At 36.7% G+C, this 26166-nt stretch overlaps 1 protein-coding gene across 1 annotated transcript in view; it reads right to left on the reverse strand.

Moving 5' to 3' along the window:
- Positions 1–26166, reverse strand: part of LOC140171901 (alpha-aminoadipic semialdehyde dehydrogenase-like) — a 646628-nt gene that overhangs the window by 548620 nt on the left and 71842 nt on the right. The window contains exon 14 of the mRNA XM_072195242.1: positions 23449–23565. Within this exon, the coding sequence (XP_072051343.1) occupies positions 23449–23565 (117 nt within the window). The remainder of the gene's footprint in view (positions 1–23448; positions 23566–26166) is intronic.

A 26166-nucleotide genomic window follows, 5' to 3' on the forward strand; every position in this document is an offset into this window, starting at 1 on the left:
GCTCTAGTCTTAGCTTTGATTCATAAAATAAAAGGAGTATCTACAGTCACATCCTTAAATGCAAACCAAACCTTACCATAGGCATAGATCCCAGGGGGACCCCCCCCCCCCAATATTTTGCCGGGGGGATGGTCCATACAATCATCCCCCCATGTTGATGCCTGTATATATGTGGGTTTCTGACCAAATTAACCTCATATTTGGCCAGTTAGCCCCAAAAGTGCAAATTTGTGCGCGTTTTGCGCGAATTTATTCCACTTTTGCACCATATTTCATCAATTTAGTTTCAATATGGCAATTTTTTTCACACGCTTCATGCGCATTTGTACCATAAAAGGTGCTTTATTCACTATACTTTAAGAATTTTTTTCCAACCCCATCCCCCCAATGTCAAAAAGAAATCTATTGCACTGAACCTTCCAGCCTTTCACTTGAAAACGAGCATCTTGAAGGCAAGGTATACAAAGTGCCTTCTCCGGGATGTTACTATAATTGTTGCTGGTTCAAGTACACTTTGATGCTAAGGTCCATATGCACAAAACAAATTAGACCATGCAGGTCCAACTTTAAACCTGGTCTAACTTTGGAGATTAGTCTAGGGAGAAGCAACTCTTTACATCCCTTATTCTATTTTATTTTAGATCCTGCTAAGGGCAAATTCATGTAGACACTTTACAGAAAACAACTTTTATCTAGCTTAAAATTAGATGGCTGCAGTTTTTGGACTTTGCTGGAAGTAAATGGGGAAAAGAAAAGAGTAAAAGGGATTCTTCCCTGAGTCTAACCTCCATAGTTAGACCAGGACTAAAGTTAGACCTAGTGTAACAAGTTTTGTGCATATATTGAGCCAAATAGTAAATACAGAACATGACACAAGGTAATAATGGCAGCGACCAGTGCAATAACCTCGATCTTTCTCATGTCCCCTGTATGTACCATTTATTCCATATGCAGAATATTAGACAGCTTTAGGGGACACCGGATGCAGAGATTTAAGCTACTGCTCAGTCGACCAGCTACCATTATCTCCTACTGAATACCATCAGTTATATAACATCAAAATACATTTTATACATTATACAATGTATTTCTTAGCTTCCAAATATGAATTTTAAGTTCAGAACGGAAGCCCAAGCGGGGAAAAAGAGAGTCGAGGGAGACACAAAGTTAAGCCAGCTATCTAAATGCTAATGCACAACCCTCTGCAGACTCACTGCAAAATATGGCCAAGGATGTGTGGCAATTCCGGTTGAAATCCATACACCCTCTATGGAAGACATGACCTTGGTTTCCAGCACAGGGGGTGTAGATTTCAAATGGAATCACCCATTCAGGTATAACCCCATTTGAAATTCACACTGCTCCATCCACAACTATTCCTTGTTCTTCAACGTTCATGAAGTTCATCTGTGTTGGTATAAATCATGATTTTGATTGAAACTTTTGATCCAAACACAGATTTTCAGATGGTCAGCGAGCTGATACAGTCACTCACTCGCTGATGAAAGATGGAGTACCATCTGAAAATTATGAGATAGTAATTACATTTTCGTGTAATTCCTTGTGTTTGGATCAAAGGTTTAAATCAAAATCATGACTTGTTCTATATGTAAACATTTGGTAAACATTTGGTAAACCCTTGGTAAACACCTTGATTTGGGTATAAAATGGGTGTAAAATTGCACAATTTGTGCACGCTTTGTACAAAATGAACCACATGTATATCAACTTTCACTTCAAACATTTTTTGCATGCTGCATGCTTAGATATCACAGTAAAATTGGGTCGAGATTAAATCTTTACCCCCCGACAAAAAGTGCAGGCATGCCACTGGGGTGTGATTATCAAATGGAATAGCCCAACAGTCTTGCCCAAGACACAAACCACAGTAAACCCTTCAGACTCAACAATTTGCCATGAGGGATGTCGTCCAAATCGTAGTAGAGATTTAACACGCCGCTAAAGTGCTCTAGTGTGTTTGTAACACATTCATGGCCACAATGAAAATCTAGCTCCAGGCAATCGGATAAATTGTACAAAGTCACCCTCTCAATAACAACATCAATAACAAAACAGACGAATATCACAACACAATCAAAAACACTGTTGTCATCATCATGATATGACAGTTTAAGTGCTGCAATGGTGACAATATCTCACGGCATGAAATGCAGTTTTAACTTTATAGGCACAACCGGCCGAATTATCGACCTCTAAGAACTATTTTGATTGGTTATATACAAAAGGGCTTTGTCATGTTTTGAGCCAATCACAGTTGTGGTAAGAACAGTCAGTAGGACTGAAAGGAAATTTCAATTTTTAGGTTATTCCTCTATGTAATTTTACACGGAATTAGGGTTAGGGTTATGGTTAAGGTTAGGGTTAAGATTAGGGTTAGGATTAGGGTTAGGATTAGGGTTAGGATTAGGCTTAGGATTAATCAGCTTACACAAAATAATTACATGAAGGATCGACCAATTTTTAATAATTTGCCATAAAATTTGTATTACATCGTGAATTTCAAAAAATCAAAATTATTTGATATCAGGACATTCCTTGTATTCAGAATGCAATTTGGTGTATCTGATGTACTCTCAGGTCCCACAAAAAATACTGTGCAAAGGTGGGTGACAGACCCCTTAATTCAAAATGGCAAAAGGCAACTTATGCTCATACAACTTTCTTGCATTCTCATATTAGTGTTATTAAAAGAACTGTGCCATGGTAGATGAGAGTGCTAGCGATCCACCTTCATTAAATTGACCTTTTTGATGATTACATCATCCGAAAATGGTCAAATGTGAGATATACGCACAATAATAATTAGTGAGTGAGAAACGTGTAGGACGTGGACTGAGTTCAATTCTTGGGGGGGATATCTCAATTTAGAAATAAATGTAAGAAAACATTATAGTCCATCAACTTTACAACATGTTTCAAATTTAATCCCCTTAGCACTACCTGCCGACATTGCCTCTGTTTGGTCAATTACATTATATCTTCACTTTGTTCACCAATCAGAATGGAGCTTTGCAAATAATTCACCCCAATTTTTTTGCATGGTGAAATTATTCTAACAATATTGCTGATTGGTCCAATTGATAATGAAATCTGCTTTTTGGCCAATCGGCAGGGAGTTTTCATAGGGTTAATATTTGACCAGCAACTGATGGTATGCAGTGTTGTTGAGCAAAACTCAATTTTGTACTGATGAGAGCAGCCAACGGCACACTTACTGTTGACATAAAAGTGCTCATTTTTTCTCAGTGAAATTGAGATAAAAAAAAATTGCTAATATTATTAAGAACTTGATTTGAGTCGAGATCAAACTAATTTTGCTTGATCGCATCACAAATGAGAAACATGTAGAGGTGGACTGAATACGGTCTGGACGGAATGTAACCAATCTCAGTCCAGGATCAAAGTGGACATTACTGAACTTTACTAAGTGCTTCACATTCAAATCAATGATGAAGAAGACAGATACTTGACCAGTAACTGAAGGCACTACTTGGCCTGGTTGTTGACCCAAACCTAATTTTGTATTGATGAGAGCAGCCAATGGCACATTTACTGTAAAAATGAAAAGTTTTGCAGGATTCATTTTTCGTGCTTTGCAGTTATGAACGGTTACACTTGTTCTTGAATTAGAGAATAAACAATATGAATTTCTGTTTTTACTATCCTCTACCATGTGATAGATAGATGACAGGCAGGTCCAATATTTTGAGTAGAATATTGGACCTGCCTGTCATCTATCACACGGTAAATTACATCGCCGAACTTTGGGAACTAAGAACTGATTTTCAGGCAAAATAGGGGCTTGAAGAACTGAAATTTGGGCCAAATTATAGGCTGTTGAGCTAAAAATTTCTAAATTTTTTCCAAATTTGAGCTTAAAGAGCTACAATTGTCAGAGTTTGAGGCTCAAAGAACTGGAGCAGATTCAAATGTGGGGCTTAAGGAACTGCCTGAGAGCCTGAAAAAGGGACCCTTAACATGTGAGTGCCCCCCTCCCCCGGGCCATCCCCACCCATCTCCACCCCAACTATCAATTTCTTGTGTGAACTGTGGAATGTCTATTTATTGAAATGTTATAAATATTTATATTGGTTCTTTCTTTGTATGTTCTTCTCCTCTTTCTTTTTTCTTTTATTTTTTAAGTTTGTATAATTGTATGTTGTAACTTAGGGCAGTGTAAGGCGGTTCTTGCTTGAGGCCTTTGGGCCTTTTGAGCATCTCCTCATTCAAATTTTGTGTCTTTTATATATTTTGTATGTTGATTTGAATGAAAATAAAATGATGATGTATGATGTATGTATGGAGAGTAAAAACAAAAATTCATATCGTTTATTATCATTCTTAGTCAGTTTAAGGGGACTCGATCTTTTGTGCGTAATTATAGAGGGCCAGGGGATTCACTCTATCATTAAAAAAATTATTTGAAGAAGTCCAAGAGCCCTAGGAATAAAAACTGTAGTGTAATTCACGCCAGATACAATTTCTTTATACGATAAAAAATTAATTTTTGTAATCGATCAAAAAACAAACGTTTTATATCAATTTTAAATTTAGTTTAGAATCGCTGGTTCGAGTCCCAACGAAGCCTGTGGAAACTTTTTTTTCTTCAAAATTCATGATCGCATTCCGAAATGAGTCACTTGTCGGTAAATCATGTATTGTATCCTTAATGTGTACATTCATATCAAAACGATGCACTTGTCGGCTGCTACATGCGTTTCATTTCACATAACAGCTATATGAACAAAATACCAGGCTCATGTCACGAGGAGGTCACTTCCAATCATCCCCAAGTCATATGGTTCAGGTATGTTCTCTGTATCCCTAAACCATGTGACTTAGGATGATTTGAAGTGTAAAGTGACCTCCGCTTGAGATGAGTCTGGTATTTATTCCGAGCTATTATAAAGTTTAATACGTTTAGTTTAATACGTTTATTGCACAAAATATCAAAATGCGGTGTGTGGTGCAAAAGGGCAACCCCGAACAGGCACGCAGGCCCACTGGATGGGGGCCCTTATACACACACCAAAATAAAAGAACTAAAATTACACAGTACATAATTATTAAATAAAAATACATTAAAAATACAATATAATACTAAAATTGAGTTGCCAAAAGACATCGCATAATTCAATAAACATTAGTGAAATTGCACAAGGTAGGTAGACTGATAAGTTCACAATCTGCAAATGTTCCCCCGCACAAATCCAAGAACACCTCGGCACAAAGATCCCCTACACACCCCAATGACGCTCCGCACCACACCGTAGCACCATATCAAATTGACTGATCAACTCTCACACTCCTCGTCTGATTCCTGCTGGAACTTGACATTGGTGACATCAATTTGAGAAAGTACCACAGTGCAGTACGAAACGCCACTGAGGCATGCCTAAGACCTCCATACCGAAGCACTTCTGGACATGTACAGAAGGAACATTTGCAAATTGTGAATTATGATTATGAACAATCCCGATGAAATTATTTATGGATACTGACAGGTGAATTTGAGATGTAGTAATTAAGGAGCTCAGATTTAAAATATTTGAAAATTTGAACGCGTCCTAACGCCAGCAGGGAGGTTGTTCCAGGAGTTGTACACACGGTTAAAAAATGTCTGCTTGAAAATATTGGTATTGCACTTATTTGGGATAATTGTAGGTGAGTCAGAAGATCTTAAAGAAATGGATTCAGTGCCACGGAAATTCACTCTATCTTGCAATGAGATAAAAGACATGCCATGTAAACCCTTGAAGAGCAGGATGTTATCTTTGAACTTGCGACGCGCCTCAAGACTAGAAAGGTTGAGTTCTGTAAGACGCTCTTCATAGGGGGCAGAACTTTGAAGGATGAATCTGGTAGCACGCCTTTGAACTCTTTCAATGGCAGTAATGAGACCCTTAGTAGATGGATTCCAAATTTCTGACCCGTATTCCAAAATAGGTCTGACATGAGACAAATAAAGAATTTTACAAGTAAGGGGGTCTTTTATTTCATTGCAAGTGTGACGGATCAAACCCAAAATATGGTTAGCTTTGCAAATCATATGATTAATATGCATTTTCCAATTCAAATTATTAGTGACCATGATACCAAGATCATTTTGACTAGTAACAGAAAGTAAATTGTGGTTACCAAGTTTATAATCAACAGGATCAACATGGTGACGTTTACGAGTTTTGACCCGAAGCACCACACATTTTTTGCATTAAAATCAATATCCCATGTTTTACTCCAGTTATTCAGAGCATTGAGGTCATTTTGCAGAGCCACTTGATCATCAATGGAAGAAATTGTTCTGTATAATTTTGCATCATCCGCAAAGAGAGCAATGCGTGAATCAGGTGAGACACAGGATGGCATGTCATTGATGAAGATAACAAAAAGTAAGGGCCCTAGGATAGAGAGCCCTGTGGGACACGGATGTGACTGGTAATAAGTCAGAATGAGCACCATTGATGACCACTCTCTGCAATCTGCCCTCCAAATAATTGTTGAACCAGGCAAGGAGTGAGCCACCGATGCCTGCATACCTGAGCTTCTCAATAAGCTTGGAATGGTTGACCGAGTCAAATGCCTTTGAGAAGTCCAGGTACACAACATCAGTGTCACACCCCCTGTCATAGATAGAACCAAGATTATGGGTAAAATCAACAAGTTGTGTAACACAAGACCGATTTGGCATAAAGCCATGCTGCCCATCGGAAATAATTGGCTGTAAAAAGGGCAATATTTTCTTGTGGATGCAGCGTTCAAGAACTTTGGAAACCAGGCTGAGCAGTGATATTGGACAGTAGTTTTCAACGCAAGTGTTGTCCCCTTTCTTAAACACTGGTGTGACATTTGCCAACTTCCAGGTGGATGGAACCTTGCCTTGCTGTAGAGAAGCATTAATGACAGTCAGGGAGTGTGACAGCTCAAAAGCACACTCAAGCAACAACTTGCCTGAATACCGTCCGGACCACATGCCTTGCCTGGATCCAATGCTCTCAGAACGTCGAAGATGTCTGTAGCAGAAAATAAAATAGAACACAAGCTATTGGTATCATTAGTATTATCAGATACACAAGCAATGTCAAAGGAATCTTTGTTTCTAAACACACTGTGGAAGTATTTGTTGAAGAGACTGGCTTGTTCAGCTGGAATGCTGGTGGTGGAATTATTGTATGTAATTGAATGGGGAATTTTACCAGGGTTTTTAATCTTGTGGAATGACCAAAACCTCTTTGGGTTGTCTCTAAGCAAGTCTCTAACTTCAAAGAGAAAATCGGCACGCTTTCTCTTGATGAGGGATTTGGATTGCTTACGCAAAGAACGAAATTTATCCCAATAAATGCTGTTGCCAGTTATTTTAAACTTAACCCAAGCATGTTCTTTTCTCTTCACAATATTAATAATTTCTGAATCAATCCAAGGAGCAGAGTTTTGGCTTTTGCAGTGCACCTTAGGAATAACGTATCAACAATGTCACACAAACTAGTGTTCCAATTGTCCCATAAAACTTCAATGTCATTGTCGTCCAAGTTCCAAGAGTGAGAAAGGAGAGCATTTTTTAAGCCAGACCAGTCGGCTCGTTTGAAATTGTAAACGGTGCGCTTTGGTTGCTTGACACGTTTGCACAAGATGGGAATTGAAAAGTTAATGGCAGTATGATCCGAGCCAATATTATCACACCCTTCTCTAAGATCATTAACAAGAGTAGGATCCCACAGTAAAACAAGATCAAGGATGTTACCGGTACCATCTTTATTAAACCTAGTTGGGAAATTCACCATCTGGTGCAAATAGCAAGCATTGGCAACAACACAAAATTCTCTTTCAAGTACTCTACTGTCATTAGTATATTCGTTTAGTGTCCAATTAATACGTGGCAAATTAAAGTCACCTACTATAATTTTATTTTTAATTTGATGAGATTGAATAGAGTCAATAAAAGAACTCAGCATATCCATGTCCTCCATGCCAGCATTGGTGTACGCAGGTGGACGATACACAACGGAGAGAAGAACACTTTTCCCTGGCTGTGGATTTACTTCAACAACACACGACTCTGGATACGTTTCTAACTCAACATGGCGATGAGACGCTAAGCTTGTATTTTTTATTTTTGCAATAGCTGCTGGGAAATTAGAAGCAGCACAAATATGTCCACTTTGACCATGCTTCAGGTCACTCTTACCACAACAGCAATTTTGACAGCTACATGACAGATTTCTTAGAAAGATGAAGAATTCTTATGACCGTTTTGTGTGTCTTGGAGGGAAATTCAGACGTATCACACTCAATTCTATACAGCCATGATCGCCTCTTTAAAATTGAAAAAAGTATTCATATCCTCATGAATCACAGCAGCTGAAGGGAGTATCCCATCATGCATCTGCTTGCTCCATAGCAAATACATGCAAATCATAAGTAAGAGTGGCTTAGATATAGAGAGCTATGGATAGTTTCACAATACTTTGGAGATCATATTTTTTTCAAACAAAAGTCTTAACTCCCTGATATAAGTGAGTAATTGAAAGTTGAAGTGAGGGATTTTGTGTACACTTTCTATGGTATGTACAGTTCTACTGTGGTACTGCAGAACATGATGGGATACACCTATCTGCTGCTGTGCTCATGAATATACGCGATGTGTTTAATCCAATCACATGAAATAACTTTTTTAATACACAGACGCAAATGAGGTTATTGAAAAAGTATAATGACTGTGTCTTGTGACGTAGCTGAAAGAACGCTTTACAATGACCGCGTTGTGTGACGTGTTATGCATTGAAACAATTTATGCGGTCGCTGGGTGCCGTATTTGGACACTGCATGATTGCGAGCTATTGGTTGCTAGCGGTATTTCCCTAATCGGCTGCTCAGGGAAAACAAAAGCTACAGTTGAAATTTGAATTTTGTTTTCAAATTTAAAAGAAGAAAATGTGACGTAAATTGAATTAAAAAAAGTGAAAAGTGATGGTTATGAATGAGGTTAATGACTTTGCATCAGTTATTTTTCGGGTATTGTGATATATCTAAACATAGTGCTTTGGACCTCAGAATATTCGTATTTGGAAAGCACAATGTTCAGATATTTCATTGAGATATTTCATATTAAGGGCACGGTGGCTCAGTGGTTACGGCCTTGGACTCATAATCCGAGAGCTTGCTCGACGTGCGTGGGTTTGATTCCTCATCCCACCACCGTGTTGCGCCCTCGGCGCTTTGCCTCGCTTGCCTCACCCCACCCAGGTGCAATGGGAAGCTGTTAGGGGTAGTCACAGTCATTGTACTGATGGACCCTGCGCCACTTGTAGGCTGCGAACGTGGTTCCGACATATTCTAATGATGGCAGAATAAATGTAACACGCTTTGAGGCTGTTAACGGCATAAAGCGCTATAAATATCTACATTTATTTCATTTATTTATTTTCACAATACCCCAGGCTCAAAACAACTGATGCGCAGTCATTAACCTCTTAACACAATATATAGTTGAAGTCACATTTGTGAAATGAGGGGTGACCTAAATGTTCCCGCAACAGTTAGTTTTCTCCATGCATGAGTGAATTTAACTAGTATGATAATCTTTAAAATCTAAACAAATATCAATTTCAGAGTTACCTGGTTATGTAATGACATTAGCATGAAAACTACAATAACATCATAGTGGTGTAATACACTACAATATACACCAGGCACAAAAAGAAACTCGCCAGTTATATTCATCCTTGCTGTTCAATAACTTGATAATTTTGGATTATTCTGAAATATATATTTTGTTAATTGGACTTTGCTTTCTCATTTGACACCCTGTTTGTGAAAAACAAAGCCTCAAACCCCAAAATCAAAAGTTACATTTTCAACGATTTTCAATGGGAACGCATCGTTGTATTGCACACAAGCACCACGGGCCAATCAATAAAGCACACAGTGTAACAGGCACAATTGAATCGTTAAAATTGCAACTTTTCATTTTGGGGTTTGAGAGTGAAATGAGAAAGAAAAGTCCAATTAACAAAATGTATATTTCCGAATAATCCAAAATTATCAAGTTATTGAACAGCAAGGATGAATATAACTGACGAGTTTCTTTTTGTGCCTGGTGTATAACAGCTAGTCAGAAATGTCATTAACCCCATCAGTCCAGGTTCAAAGAAAACATTGCTGTCGATGAACTTTACAAAGTGCTTCACATACAAATCAAGGGTGAAGAAGACAGATACTCAGTCAGCAACTAAAGGCACTACTTAGCCTGTTAGCCTGGTACACAGTGATGTTGACAAAAACTCAATTTTGTATTGATGAAAACAGACTATTGACTAACTTAATGTAAAAGTGAACAATTTCGCAGGATTCATTTTTTCGTTCTGTGCCAATTGCCAACGAATTACTTGTTCTTTAAAAATTCTTGATACGGTCCAACCTCTCTTAGCCAGCCATTATGAGACCAAGTATTGGCCGGATAAGTGAAATATCCGGATAAGTGAATTGCATGCAATTCTGCATTGAATGTGCTAGCACTGAGACAGCAAAATGTTATGTCACATGCCTTCTAAATGCTTCAGTGCATGGAATCAAGCTCTCAGAGCATTAAAAACATGTTTTTCTATGAAGATCACATGTCCGGATAATAGAGAGATCCGTATAAAAGAGATCCGGATAAGGCCCCCCAAAAAAATTGTTTGTTTGTCCACGTCCGACCGACCGTGTACCCTGGTCCCGACCGTGTCTTTTTTTTTTTTTTTTTTTGGAATTTTTTTTTTTTTTTAATTTTTTTTTTTTTTGGCATTGATGGGACATCATATAAAACAGTGGTTAGTACAAATTTAAAGAAAGAAAAAGTAAAGAAAATGAACAGTATAACATGCAGAACCATCTCAAGAGTTAAACCAGTGAAGTGCTGTGTGTTTTGACTTATTTACCAGTCTTCAAATTGTCAGTTTCAAGTGCAATATCTGTAAAAATAATAAAAAAATCCGACCTACCGACCCAACTATTTCATAAGCCTCTATGGACAAACAAACAATTTTTTTTTTTTTTTTTGGCCTAAGGGAGGTTGGACTGTACTAAGCTTCCTTACATTTACCTAGATGCACAAAAGGAATATATCGACACACAATGATAATTGCCTAAGTCATTTTTTGCAATTTTGAGAAAAAGTGCAAAATATGGTTCAAGCATGCATCAGGTACGTAATCCCCCCTACATTTTGTCCAAGTATCATTTGTTCTTGTGCAAAGATTGGTGAATAAATATGTTTAAATGCACGCTTGAACCATTCCTTGTACTTGTTCTCAACATTTCAAAAAAATGACTTCGACAATTATCATAGCAGAGTGACGATATTCACCTCCTGTTATTTTTGTAGTAGTTGCTTGAAATGAGGAAGGCACAAAAATCAAAGTAGCATGACTCTGTCCACTTTATCAGTACTTCAGGTCACTCTTGCCGCAAAGCAACTTTAGACAGCTACTTCAGTACTTGATTGAGGGCGACATGGCCATGCGTTTTGAGTTGGGCCGGTAATGCGTTACATGTTTTTGCGAGATGAAAATTGCATGTTTTTCGTTTACATATGAATATCTTTCACATATTATACCCAACGTATATAAAAGTATACATTTTCTGGCTGCAAATGAACCAAGGAAATCAAAAATGTACTTTAAAATGACATAGGCTGTAACACTAAGGAGTTATGAAACTGAAAATACCAAATATTTTAGGGAAAAAATGTAAAATTTGACAAATTAAAAAAAAAAGTTAGCTTCACCCCACATATTTAAAAGTTCCATATTTGAATTCCTCTCAGTTAGAGCTTTAAATACATATATAACATCATAGGGTTCAATAAAATTAAAATGATTTTGCGCCAGCCTCTTTCAAGGCATATTTTCCCATTGACTTCAATGTGTAACCCGAACGGAAAATAAAATATGCAAAATTGCTTCTCAAAGCAAATTAAATTACCTGGAATATGATTGTATGGTGTTATAGTATGCAGTTTAAAGTGAATTGTAAAAATGTGAAAAAAGAAATGGACCTCTTGCATCATATGACCCTGGGGTCACTTTTATTAAATTTGCTCCTCCTGATCCTCCTCCTCCTGATCCTCCTCCACCCCGCACATTATGCTAATTAGATGCAAATTATTCAAATGTTAATAACTTTTTACAACTTTTTAAAGGTTTACTGTATTGGTCTGATCACAAGCTTTAATTTGACACCAAATTTAACTACATAGGCTGCATATTAACTGAGAAAATTAAAAAGATGAACCCTAAAATGTCGCGCGCATGTAACATCTCCACCTATTTACTGGCCCAACTCAAAACGCATGGCCACATACTTCCTAGAAAAATGTGACCTGCTCTCACAAAATGGGTATAAAGTTGACAAAACAAATTTCCGAGATATTCCAGATATTCTTATTTTACACCCTTGGGTTATTCCATTTAAAATCTGTAAAAACAATGTGGAAGATTTTTATCTCAGAAGAAGTATGCTTTTCAAATGGAATTGGCTGGGATTAATCATTTTAAAACCCATACTCCACAATATGGGTCAACTTGCGTAAAATTCAACCGATTTCAAAATTTCAACTTTTCAACTGGCTTTAATTAAACATTCCAAATGGATTGATTATAGAATTCACCTGGAATTGAAGTTCTTCCAAAGGGGGTATATATTTCAAATGGAATAGCCAATGAAGATTTTGTCCACCCTATTGATCACATCAGTACTTTAAGAACATATCCAATGACCAAATCAAAAGTAGCCCATTCAGCCTTGTGTACTAACTAGAGCTGATACCTTATTCTTCCCATAATGCATTTCTCCCATTTCAATTTTTTTAGCTGATTTGATATCTACATGTAGTACAACATGTGACGATACTGACAAAAAGTGACCTCAATGTACAGAAAACATTCAGATTTTGCAAAATATATTCATTTCTTGACTATCGAATATGTTCTCAAAATGAAAACAAAAGGAACATGTACAAAGTAATAGGAGTGTCATTTGATGAAATGGGGTGGTGTATCATGTTTCAAAGGATTCTGGGAAGGGTAAGATATCTTCTTTGTGTACTAACTATGTGGCAAACCTAAGAGAGAAACGTCTTATTCCAACATCCCTGTCTATAAACCGTTAAACTTTACTGACATCAAAGAAGTTCACTTATTCTAGAAATGCCATGTACAAGAGAATTGTTTTTTTGGAACTAGATCTAACAGCTGCTCTGTATAATTTATTTATTTACCAATTTTACTTACAAAATTGTGTTTTAATTTTACAGGTGCATTACAGGTTATGCAGTAATTAAAGAGTCCCCAGATGGTAACATTTCCAAATAGCATGCTAACAATTGCCCCCCCCCCCCATTCTCTTCCTACCAACAAATCTTTGCCCCCCCCTCTCAGCCTGCTAAGAAATTTTTTTTTTTAGCACATACAAAATGTCTTATGGTGTAGATATATAATGCAAGTGTAGCGAGCAGGAAATTTTATATTTTTCGATGTTCTGTAGTTTTCCTAAGCACTTGATTTAAAAATTGCCACATAAATATGTGTTAAAATTTGGGCGCCCACTTTTTGTCACCTTGCTATGTGCGTCCGTGCATTGCCAAAAATCAATGTATGAAACGTACTTAGCAAAGGTCAGTTGCAAATGGTCTCATTGCCTCAAGAATGCTAATACTGTTTATGACTACACATCAAGCTTAACCGATAAATTGACAAAACCGATAAATTGACCAAATTTGCAGACAACATTAAAGCCATATTATAACATTTTCAAACAAAATAGATTAGCATTTATTTGTCATAAAATGTTAGCTTTTACTGTCAGATATATCCCCTTTTATTTTTGAGCCGAACAACTACGGCAAAGCAAAGAAAATTGGAATTTACTACCAGCACAAATGTCGCCAATACGTACCACTCCTTCGGTCATGTTGTGAACTTGTGGTACGACCTTTTGTTGTGTATATCACCGTCCCGCACGTTGTGTACGTACTGTGTGTTATGAACATCGTGTATGCATTCGACTAATAATTCCATCAGAATAATAAGGCGCCGGTTCGGCGTTTTATTCAAAATCTCGGATTTTGACAAAACTACAGCACCTAGAGTCTTGATTTTTGCAGGGTATATTGGTTTAATAAAGTACAATTTAATTGTGTAAAAAAAGGAATTTTGGAAATTCAGTGAGGGCGTCTTCCTCAGCAAATGTTATAATATGGCTTTAATTGCAGTTCTGTTGTTAACAAACAGGTGAAGCTATCTAGGTTAACCCTATGAGAACTACCTGCCGATTGGCTAAAATGAATATTGTGTCCAATTTTGAACCAATCAAGGAGGGTATTAATAAGATCTTCTGCAAATGCAAGTTTGACCATAAATAGTTTTAAAGCCTAATCATAATTGGCAATTAAAATGAGCATTACCAGTTATCAACCAATCAGAAATGCTGTTAGATGACCAGTAGATTCTAGGGGGTTAACCGATAAATTGACAAAACCGCTAAATTGACCAAATTTGCAGACAACATTAATTTTAGTTCTGTTGTTAACAAACAGGTGAAGCTATCTAGGTTAATGCTTAGCAGATCATCATGCCTTCCCATCATGCATCATTTCAACAGCACATCGTCATTGAGCAGGAAAAACCTCCTTGTCACTGGCCCCTGAACATGTTTAAAGCAACACACCGCAATTGCAGCGTAGTATGAACGGACCTTTAAACTTGCTCCGATTGGCTCAATACATAATATATAGTCCTCTTTATAACCAATCAAAATAGTTTATACATAAAGTGCTATGTCAAGAGTTGCTAGACCAATTCTAGGAATATTTGTACTTATTTTACCACACAATCGAGGCATTGATGTGTAAATGTCCCATGTTTTTGAACCATATCCACACTGGCATCGACTGCAGACGACAAGTTTCAAACTTTTTTTTAAATTTACGAAAATTAAGGACAAACTGTACATTTTCATTACCAAAAATGCATTAAAATGAGTACAAACAAGCTCAGTTTTGGTTCAGAGTTTCTTGAGATACATTGTAGCTCTGGATATTTTGAGAAAATATCTCAAAACTTTGCCTTTTCATGTTGAAGTTTTCAGCCAGCATGCAAATGGTTAAAACGATCACATGTTGCTGCTACGGTTGCCAGTCTATCATCATGTAATGGGTTAAAATTAAATCTCTTGAATGGGAGTAGATTTCCTCACACGACAGAAAGAAGTCACGTCTCACATTAGAAGAGACTAGTAAATAGTACCTATGTAGCACTATTTAAACCTACTTGATCCTGTTAAGCTTACACATTTAGGTAGGATAATCATCTAAGTCTACGCCAACATCAAAGATATAATGTTTACTGAGTTCACTTATTGATCCTAGATACTTTAAGGTTCATGTATTTTGAAAATGAGAGTAGCAGTCATTGACATCGATGTCAATTTTGACAAATATAAAAGAAAGCTTTTGCAAATATAAGCATGCTTCTAATGAGAAATGAATCCCGTTGTAAAGTTTACCATGTGATGCAAGGAAGTTGAATAAAATCCATTACATACATGACACCTGCAGTCTATTACGTGACCCACTCTCACAAAATGGGGTTTCATTTGACAAAATAACTTTCTTAAGGTGTCTTTTCTCCCTCCATCAGTTCCAAGCACAGGGAATAAAAAAAATTTAAAAATACTTTCTTAGATATTCCAGATTTGCAATCCTTTTATACCTTCAAAATCATTCCAAACATAAAAGGATGGCTTCTTGCTTTGGTCTTCAATAATTAATATTTCTCACAGAATTTCTTTTGTTTTCTATTGAATTTTGTCATGTTTAATGGGCTGTATTATCTATAGTGCCTATAAAGTCATTTTGTGTGAACAGGTTGCATATTTTGTATATCTTGGTAACTTAAGAGGGTACTACACCCCTGCCCGATTTTGTGCCTATTTTTGCATTTTTCTCAAAAATTATAGCGCAATGGTGACAAGTAAGATATGTATATTATAGGGGCAAGGACTACAACTACTGCACTGGAAATTTTATTTCAGCACAGACAACAGTTGTGGAGTTACAGTCAAAAATGAGGGGAAACCAATATTTGATCAATAAATCAATAACTACTTGCCTTGAGTTGCTGAATTTTCAGTGCAGTAGTTGTAGTCCTTGCCCCTATAATATACATATCTTACTTGTCACCAATGCGCTATAATTTTTGGAAAAACTGCAAAACTAGGTACAAAATTGCCCAGGGTGTAGTACCCCCTTAAGGAATCCGATAGCAACGTTTGCACAGTTTTTATTGTGGGACATGAGAGCATATCAGACACATCAAATTGCATTCTGAATATGAGGAATGTCCTTCTGATATTATTAAATTAATTCTTTTGCAATATACAAATTTTTATAGTTAATTTATTTATAATTGATATTTTTGATATTTGAAGTGTATCTATTTGGGAGGAAAAGGTGTCCATCATTTGAAATTTTCACCTTTCATATTGAAGATATACAATTTTATCCGGACCTAAAATTATTTGATATCAGACAGATGGACATTCTTCATATGCAGAATGCAATTTGGTGTGTCTAATGTGCTCTCATGTCCCACAAAACTACTGTGCAAACATTGCTACCCGGTTCTTTAAGGGGGTACTACACCCTTGGCCAATTTTGTGCCTATTTTTGCACTTTTCTCAAAAATTATAGCGCACTGGTGATAAGATATGTATATCATAGGGGCAAGGACTACAACTACTGCACTGAAAATTTAGCAACTCAAGGCAAGTAGTTATTGATTTATTGATCAAATATTGGTTTTCCCTCATTTTTGACTGTAACTCAACAACTGTTGTCTGTGCTGAAATAAAATTTCCAGTGCAGTAGTTGTATTCCTTGCCCCTATAATAAACATATCTTACTCGTCACCAATGCGCTATAATTTTTGAGAAAAGTGCAAAAATAGGCACAAAATTGGGCAGGGGTGTAGTACCCCATTAAGGTGAATGAGATGACAGGAACTATGTTTTGTCAGTTTTAGCCATTTAACTAAAAATATTGCAGTATACTTCTTAATATTACTATATATAAAATTGATCTTATAGGAAATGAGTCAAGGATGCCAATAATCACATCTATATTTCCATAGGTACTCCGGTTCTTGAGATACAGCCAAAATATGTAAAAACAAAACCGTTAAGACATTTACCCCCCACCCCCTCTAAAAGAATCATGCATATGATGTGGAAATGATACTCCTTGCTTTGAAATCTCCTTTATAGATCCCATATGCATATCATTCCTCTTATTTGTCTGCTTTCCTTGTCTCAATATTTGAGTGCAAACACCACTAGGTCATGCTCCCCCCGACCCGCCTTAAGGTAATCCACGTAATGATAATCATGTCAAGTAGCTAGTACCGTTATGAATAATGCCCCCCTCGACCATGTTAAGGGATCTAAAATGAGCGTTTATTGCATTTCGACAGTATTTTTGTGGGACATGAGAGCACCTCAGACCTATCGAATTGCATTCTGAATCTGAAGCATGTCTTTCTGATATCAAATAATTTTCATTTTTGAAAATTACAATATATAATACAAATTTTATGACAAATTATAAAAATTTGATATTTTTCAAATTTTGATATATAACAGTCCTCGAAGTAAATTATATAAATCTAATGATATATTCTTAAAGTGTATGTAGCAGGGAGGAAAAGCCGACGGTCAATTGAAAATTTTGACCTTTCATATTGAAGATATGGATTTTTTTCCCAAAAAGACCTAATTTTTTTGGTGTTTTGGGAAAAAAATCCATATCTTCAATACTGAAAGGTCAAAATTTTCAATTGATCGTCGGCTTTTCACCCCACCTACATACACTTTAAGTATAAATCATCAGATTTATAAAGTTTACTTCAAGTACTGTTAAATATCAAAAATATCAATTTTTAATGATTTGCCATAAAATGTGTATTAAATGGCGAATTTCAAAAAATCCAAATTATTTGATATCAGAATGACATTCTTCGTATTCAGAATGCAATTCGATAAGTCTGATGTGCTCTAATGTCCCAAAATAAATACTGTCCAAACGTTCATACCCCAGCCCTTAAGGTAATCCACGTAATGATAATCATGTCGAGTAGCTAGTACCGTCATGAATAATAAGCACAAACTTCCTACAAGACAACAACATTTTAATTTCACCCACCTGCGCCTAAATCTCCAGATTCAAAATTGTAATGTATTTCAAAAAATTCAAAGCCGGAAAGATAAAAAAGAGCGATACAGAGAAATATCCACAAACAAGTACGATCACCATATGCAGACAGGAAACAGCAGAGAGATCACGTATTTAAATTTATAAATGTATTAATGAAACTGTACCATGTCATCTAAACTAACTTGTTGCTCATCATGAACCTCGACTGGGTCTTCAATCCGGGTCTGATCCCTCTCTCCTACTTGTTCAACATAAAAACTGTGCTGATAAATCCTTCTCCATGCAGTGCAGGTCTAAACTGGGTTAATCCAGTTGAAATCCATACATGGAAGACATGGCCTTAATTTCCAACACAGGGAGTGTGAATTTCAAATGGAGTTACCTGAATGAAATGACCCAACTTGAAATCTACACCCCCTGTGTGGGTGAATATATGGTTGTGCTTTCCATAGGGGGGGGGGGTGAAATTCAAAAGGAATTGCCCGATTATGTAATCTACCTCCAAAGCAACATCTGGCTCTGTGAATCCACATCAGATTTTAACTAGAATTACGCGGTTCGTAATTAAGGTGGCCCCACACATAGGTGTGTAAACAAGGTTTTTAATTACAAATAAAATATGCAATATGCAAATAAGCTCGTTAATATTCATAAATATGCAAATAACATGACACAAAATAATACAGAACATCAGGCTACCATATCTAATCCCCATACCAAGCTTGAAGTTGATTGGTTATTGCATTTAAGCTGCAGGGAGGATTAATGAAAATGTAGACTAAATATGCAAATCAGCTCATGGATATTCAGAATATGGAAATAACATGACACAAAACTATACAGCACATCAGGCTACCATATCCAATCACCAAACCAAGTTTGATATAATATTGGACGGCTTGAGCATGATACCTGAATTTATCGGTCGAGCTAGAGTTTTCAAATATCATGCGAGACGAAGTCGAGCGTGATATTTGAAAATTCTAGCGAGATCGATAAATTCAGGTATCATGTGAAAGTATCCGTCAAATTTTATCATTGTTATGTCTTCTAAAAACATGATTTTTCAGTAGAAGGCATTTTTTGGTCAAAAACGTGACTGCTTAAAATAATGATTTCTGCTCAAAATGTGATTTTGGTCAAAAATGTGATTTTTGGTTTAAAATGTGATTTTTGGTCAAAAATTGATTTTTGGTCAAAAATGTGTTTTTTAGTGAAAAATGTGAGTTTTGGTCAAGGCACCCCACATTTACAAAAAAAAACACACCAAAAGAGACTTTTGCACATAAAGTATATGAACTATGCACTCTATGAAGAGGCTACAGATATGAAAAAACCCTGTAGCTCCAGGCGATACACAAATTTATCGGACAGCTAGGTTATGTACAAAGGTATAGGATGCAAGATTCTGAAGACATAATAATGAAGTTTGAAGTTGATTGGTTATTGCGTTGGAGCTGCACAGGGAATTAATGAATTTGTTTCCGCCTGGACAGCCAGGCAGCCAAACAAACAAACAAAGAAACAGGCAACCATCTGGATGATAACGTAAGCCCCACATATGTGTGGGGGCCAAAAATCACTCATTTGAATATTTGGAGCTGTTAGGAATATTGTCCATTGGGCAAGCGAAACAATCTTGTATGGCTGCAGCATCCCTTCAGTATCTCCCAGGAAATGCTGGGCATACTGTAAGTACAGTGTGCACAGCCATCCCAGTGTCCTTTTTTTTTTATCCTTGGAATGACAGGAATACTTAAATATGGTTTTAACCAAAATTTACCAACTTTGAAATTTGCTCCTGTGTCACCTTGAATGTCAAATTGATGAAATTTCTACAACTTTTATGAAAGTATGCATAACAGATTCGGAAAACAAGAACCAAGAACCACTCTCAGACCTCAATGGGCTAGTCCATTTAAAATCCATGCTACCCCTGTGGAAAATTTAGCTCAAGTCTACCACAGAGGGAGTATGAGTTTTGAATAGAATAGACAATGGGATAACTTCCATTTGAAATATGTTGTGGAAGATATTGGTAAAACCATAATACAGGGGGGAGTATGGGTTTCCAAATGATTAATACTGACCAATTAAATTTAAAAACATACTCCCTCTGTGGAAGATATTTCCAAAATCTTCCACAGGGGTAGTGCGGATTTCAACTGGAATAGCCCAGTGCTTGTTAGAGCCCTTTTGGCAGGCTGGAGTCCCAACTAAGTAACAAGAACTTGACAAACTGTAACACCCTCATGGGATTATCCATACCCATTGCTATCTTAAAGCCATATTATTATAACATTTGCTGAGGAAGACGACCTCACTGAATTTTTAAAATTCCTTTTTTACGATTAAATTGTACTTTATTAAACCAATATACCCTGCAAAATCAAGACTCCAGGTGCTGCAGTTTTGTCAAAATCCGAGATTTTGAATAAAACGCCGGAACCGGCGCTTTATTATTACGATGGAATTATTAGTCAAACGCATACACGATGTTCACACACAGTACGTACACTGCGTGCGGGACGATGATATACACAACAAAGGGTCGTACCACAACATGACCGAAGGAGTGGTATGTATTGGCGACATGTGCGCTGGTAGTAAATTCCAATTTTCTTTGGTTTGCTGTAGTTGTTCGGCTCAAAAATAAAAGGGGATATATCTGACAGTAAAGGCTAACATTTTATGGCAAATAAATGCTAATCTATTTTGTTTGAAAATGTTATAATATGGCTTTAAGTTGTCCGTATTGACACACTTTAAACTCAATCTACCCATTTCCTTGCACACTGATATCACCTCCAGCTTATAAAATACCTAAATGTAATGCATTCACAGATTAACTTCACTGGTAAATAGGGCAGGGTCTACATTGCCCCCAAAACAAATCACCGCTATAAGCTCATGATCACAACTCCCATCTTGGCAAAGACTCATTCCAATATGGGCAATTCCAGTTGAAATCCATACGCCCCTATGGATGACATGACCTTAATCTCCCGCACAGGAGAGTGTAGATTTCAAATGGAGCCCACCTATTCAGGTAACTCCAGATTGAAATTCACACAGGGTCATGTCTTACATAGGGGGTGTATGGATTTCAACTGGAACAGCCCTATGATATCAAAGATGAACAGTAAAATCCTCACTTTAACAGGTTGAGATAGACGACACTACAAATGACATATCGTAATCCTAAGTCACTACAATAGGAAAGCCCATGGTGCAGATTTATTCGGAGGAAATGACACCGGGTAGATTTGGAGATCCACTAAAGATGATACTTGTGTATTCTACTTGCTTCAAATTGCTGATATAACAGTAAAAGATGGGAAATGTGTCAACTGGGGCACTGAAATTCAAATTAAAGCTGCATCACCTATGAAGGGGGGTTTTACCATGTTTAGCCAATAGCATCATACTGAAGGCCATACCATGTCACTAGCAGTTGTAGTGTGCTACCAGTGTTCAGTCCTGGCTAGCAATGTAGTTACAAATTTAAAGTATCCTTCAAGTCATCAACTGCTTGCGACTTGACGCCACGGCATGCTAGCAATTCACTTTGCAATATTGCCTAGTAAAAATATGGGCATTTGGGCTGCAATCTCAGGGTAATCATCAAGGTCATCTGTGATTAACAGTGAACGAGGGGGTTTGTCGTAGATTAAGTTTATCATCTGCTTACTCTATACTAAAGCCAAGAATTCTCAGCGTTGCGAAATTCCATGAAAACCGCGAATTGGAGGTAAAGCGGAAATTATATTTCTGAGAAACAAAAAAAAAAATGAGCAAAAATGGGTCTTCAAAATTCATCAAAATAAAGTAAAATCCGTCATAGATTTACCGTACAACGCCTGTCCTACCTCCCAATGCAGCCATGATACCCAATCACCCATCCCAACTTTGCAACATCGCAATGATCATGATGATCGTCATATTGGCCGGGCTGCAAAAAATTTGCTAAAATTACAAAGCGGAGAAAAGCGGAATTTAGCATTTGTAAAGCAGAAAATTCTTGGCTTTACTCTATAAACCCAGCAGTTCCACTTGATTGAATGGGATGTTAACTCCATGAGAAACACTTGCCGATTGGTCAAAAAGAACTTTCATTATCAATTGGCCCAATCAGCAACATTGTTAGAATAATTTCACCACACAAAAAAAATTAGGGTGAATTATTTGAAAAGCTACATTCAAGTGAAGATTAAAAGTGAAGATATCATGTAATTGACCAATCAGAGGCAATGTTAGATCGGCAGGTAGTGCTCAGAGGGTTAAGGCATCAATTCACACGGTGTCTATCGGGTGATTCTTGATCACAGAATTTAATATTATTTCCTTCTCTTGTCAGAACATGGGCCAGGTCAGTCATCAGACAGAAATAAAAGTTATATGACAAATTCCGCAATGTTGAAATACACAAAAAACAAGGAAATAAATGCAGCATTTGCTTTTTTGCTGGGTTCCTGAAAATTCACTCTCTATCTAAAACAGGTTGGCAACTCCAGTCAAGTCCATAATATGAAGAAGCACCTCTTCAAAATTATAAATTTAATACAAAAAAAGGACTGATTTGCATGAGCAACACACAAACATTGCAGAGTCAGTACTCTATGGTCTGATTTCTCAAAGCTTGGCTAGTGGTCAGGCTTCCAAAGCCAGTAGGCTAGCCCTACCAATGTGGATCCATTTTATTGATTATCTTTCTAGGTGGTGTATGATAGGACGAATTAAGCTTACGCCTGGTGGCTTAGGAAGCCTGACCACTAGCCATGCTTCAAGACACCAGCTCTATAAGTCTAGTATAGATGAGTTGACTTCTGATGTCAATGCCTGACAGTATGCGCACGCATCATCACAATTTCCATTGTTTTTGCCTGGCAGTATGCGCGCGCATCATATTTTGTTCAGGGCTCGTGTATTTAAAACTCCCGCCACCTCACAATAAGACTATTGAACAGTATAGTGGTTGCATGGGGTTCACTCAAGCATATCGATATACCAGTCCCTTGCCTTTGTTGATAAACATTGAGGTGGACTCATCTATAGACAATGTATTGAATTTTTCACTTCATGCTGCGAAAGACCTGCTGTGATAAAAAATAAAATCAACTTACCTTGCTTGTTAATGATTTCTGAAATAAAAATAAATAAAAACAGGAATCCATATATCCTCTTACCTTGCATTTAAGAACATAGAGAACAGGTGCAAAGGACTCTCTAAGAACCACCTCGGCATCATGAGCAAGTCCAGTTATGATAGTAGGCTCCACATAGTTCCCCGCGCGTTCCAGTACCTGTGAAATGGATGATAAGCTCTTATTTTTAAAAAGTATAAATTACTTCAAAGGGCATTTTGTGATCCACAGCCTACTCCCCACCCCCACTTTTCTCAAAAAAAGTTGAGATTTTTATACCACTGGCAACCTTTAGCTATATATTTATGTATAAAAAATTTATTGCAGATTAATTTGTTTAGCGAACATATCGCCAAATTTGAATGACGTTCCTGTACATCAGAACAAAATTACAACAGTGGCTTATGGAGCAGTGTAATAGACATAACCGTACAAAACTTGCAAACGCAAAATCAGAATAAACTGACATTAAAGGAATATGTGTTTTTTGTGGATATCTACTGAAAAGTGTCATAAAAAGAGGATGCTAGGATCACAAAATACTCCTTTAAGGTGGCTGTGTACTCTGAGACATGCATGTAGTAAAAGTGCAATAACTTTGTAATTATTTGCATAAAACATATAAAAGTATACATTTTATGAAGGCAAGACATCAATAAATCTTAATATAAATACAGATTTGGGGTAAAAACAACAATTTTGAAGAAAATCACAAAAAGTGAGTTTTTGGCAATATTTGTTAGGTACATCATAACAAAAAAACACTCTTTCCAAAATATTTTATTTTGTTTTTAGCTCAATCTTGAGGCTCCATTCCAAAAACGTTTTTTTAATTTTTTGATATTGGCCTTATTTTTTGAGATATTGACCATATAAGGCATCAAAATGAACTTTTTAAAATTCAAAACGCCTATTTGCACAAAATGATGCCTAAAATCGGAAATAGACCAAAATATAAAAAAATGAGAAAACTGTTTCTTGAGTCGATCATGCTTTTTACGATGATCATATTTGCTTACCTATAGATGCTGTATTTATTGAGTTATCGTGTACCTAAATCATCATTTTACCGAGAAAATGAACATTGAAATAATGGCCGTTGAAGTTTAAAGTGGTCACATTTTGCACTTTCATCGAATCTCACAGGAGAATGCAACAGTTTTCGTTTTTGTAACTTATATTACGTAAACATCGGGTAAATCCACAGCCCCTTGAGAAGTTTGAGCGAAATCCATTCATAACTTGATATTTAAATCGGGGGAAAGAACTTGAAAAACCTCACATTTTATCAGCTAAAACGGAGCCATTTGACCACTAGGTTTTTGTGAAATCAGTGCTTCCGTGGTGTTTCCATAAGATGCGCCACGATGCAGATAAGCGTCGCGTATTTGTGCGTTAACAAATTGCACGATACGCAACGCGATGAGTTGTTGCGGCGTGTACCTTGCTGGTACAACAAAGATTTTCTTTCCTTTTCAATTTCAAACACGAGTGGAATAGTGAAATAAAATCCTTAAAATATTGCAGTTGGAGTTTACAAATCTGGATTTTCATTCCTTGTATTTATAAAAAACATAACAAGGTACAAACATATCATAAAAACTCAATTTTGAGAAAGAAACAATGGCTAGAGTACACAGACGCGTTAATGTGTATGACATATGTGATATAGAATTCAGCATATTTACATATAAATATTTTACAAATCAACTACCTGTGTAGCATTCAACAGCTATATTTCCATGCAGCAGATAAATCGACATAAGTATCACACAAGAAATGCTAACGACTATAATATGTCAAACAAAAACATAATTTGCTCACAAAACCATAAGAGCTGCCGGACCTGCGAAGTGAAATATTATTGATAAAAACAAAGATGGCAAAATCAGTCAACCAATTTAGGTCACAAATGAAGAAAACTAGAAAAGGCTTATAATAAATTATATTAAATATCTTGGTATTATTTAATGACCCGCCCATCCCCACCCCAACTATCAATTTTCTTGTGTGAACTGTGAAATGTCTATTAATCAAAATGTCTTGAATATTTATATTGGTTCTTTCTTTGCCTGCTCTTGATAAGTTTGTACAATAGTATGTTGTAAATTAGGAGGTCGGTGTAAGGGGGTGCTCGCTTCAGGCCTCTTGGCCTTTTGAGCATCTCCTCATTCTATTCAAATTGTGTGTCTTTTTATATTTTGTACGTTTGATTTGAATGAAATAAAATGATGTATTTGTGTTTCATACACTCTTTGATAGCGAGAACCAATCAGAGCAAGCGTTAGAAAAATACGAAACATGCATTGATGGTGTATATATTGTGCACTCCGCGTACTACACGCAGTGTTTCGCGCGCGTTTTTCATCGCGTAGGATTGATTCATTTTTCGGCGTGTTGATGCATTTATATTTCTTTCTATTTTCCAACATATTTAGTGATAATTCGTTATAAAAACAGAAAAATCACACATTTTTCTTTCTTCTCGTGTATGAAACTTGCGCTGATGTTGATGCGTCTAATGCACTCCCCCCTTCGGGGCATTAGATGCATCAACATCAGCGCGCATGCATTATTTTGTCTAATTTCTCTCCCAACAAGTAATACGCGTTCGTTAACCTATAAATATAACATTAATGAGATGTGTCCGAAGTTCTGTTTTCTAACATTGAAGCCTACCATTTAAGACATTATGTTTCCAAATTTTGAGTTTTTGAGTATTGTTGTATTATTGTTCCAGCAGTTTTGATATGAGAAGCA

Source organism: Amphiura filiformis, chromosome 15 (genome assembly GCF_039555335.1).
Source record: "Amphiura filiformis chromosome 15, Afil_fr2py, whole genome shotgun sequence".
NCBI lineage: Eukaryota > Metazoa > Echinodermata > Ophiuroidea > Amphilepidida > Amphiuridae > Amphiura > Amphiura filiformis.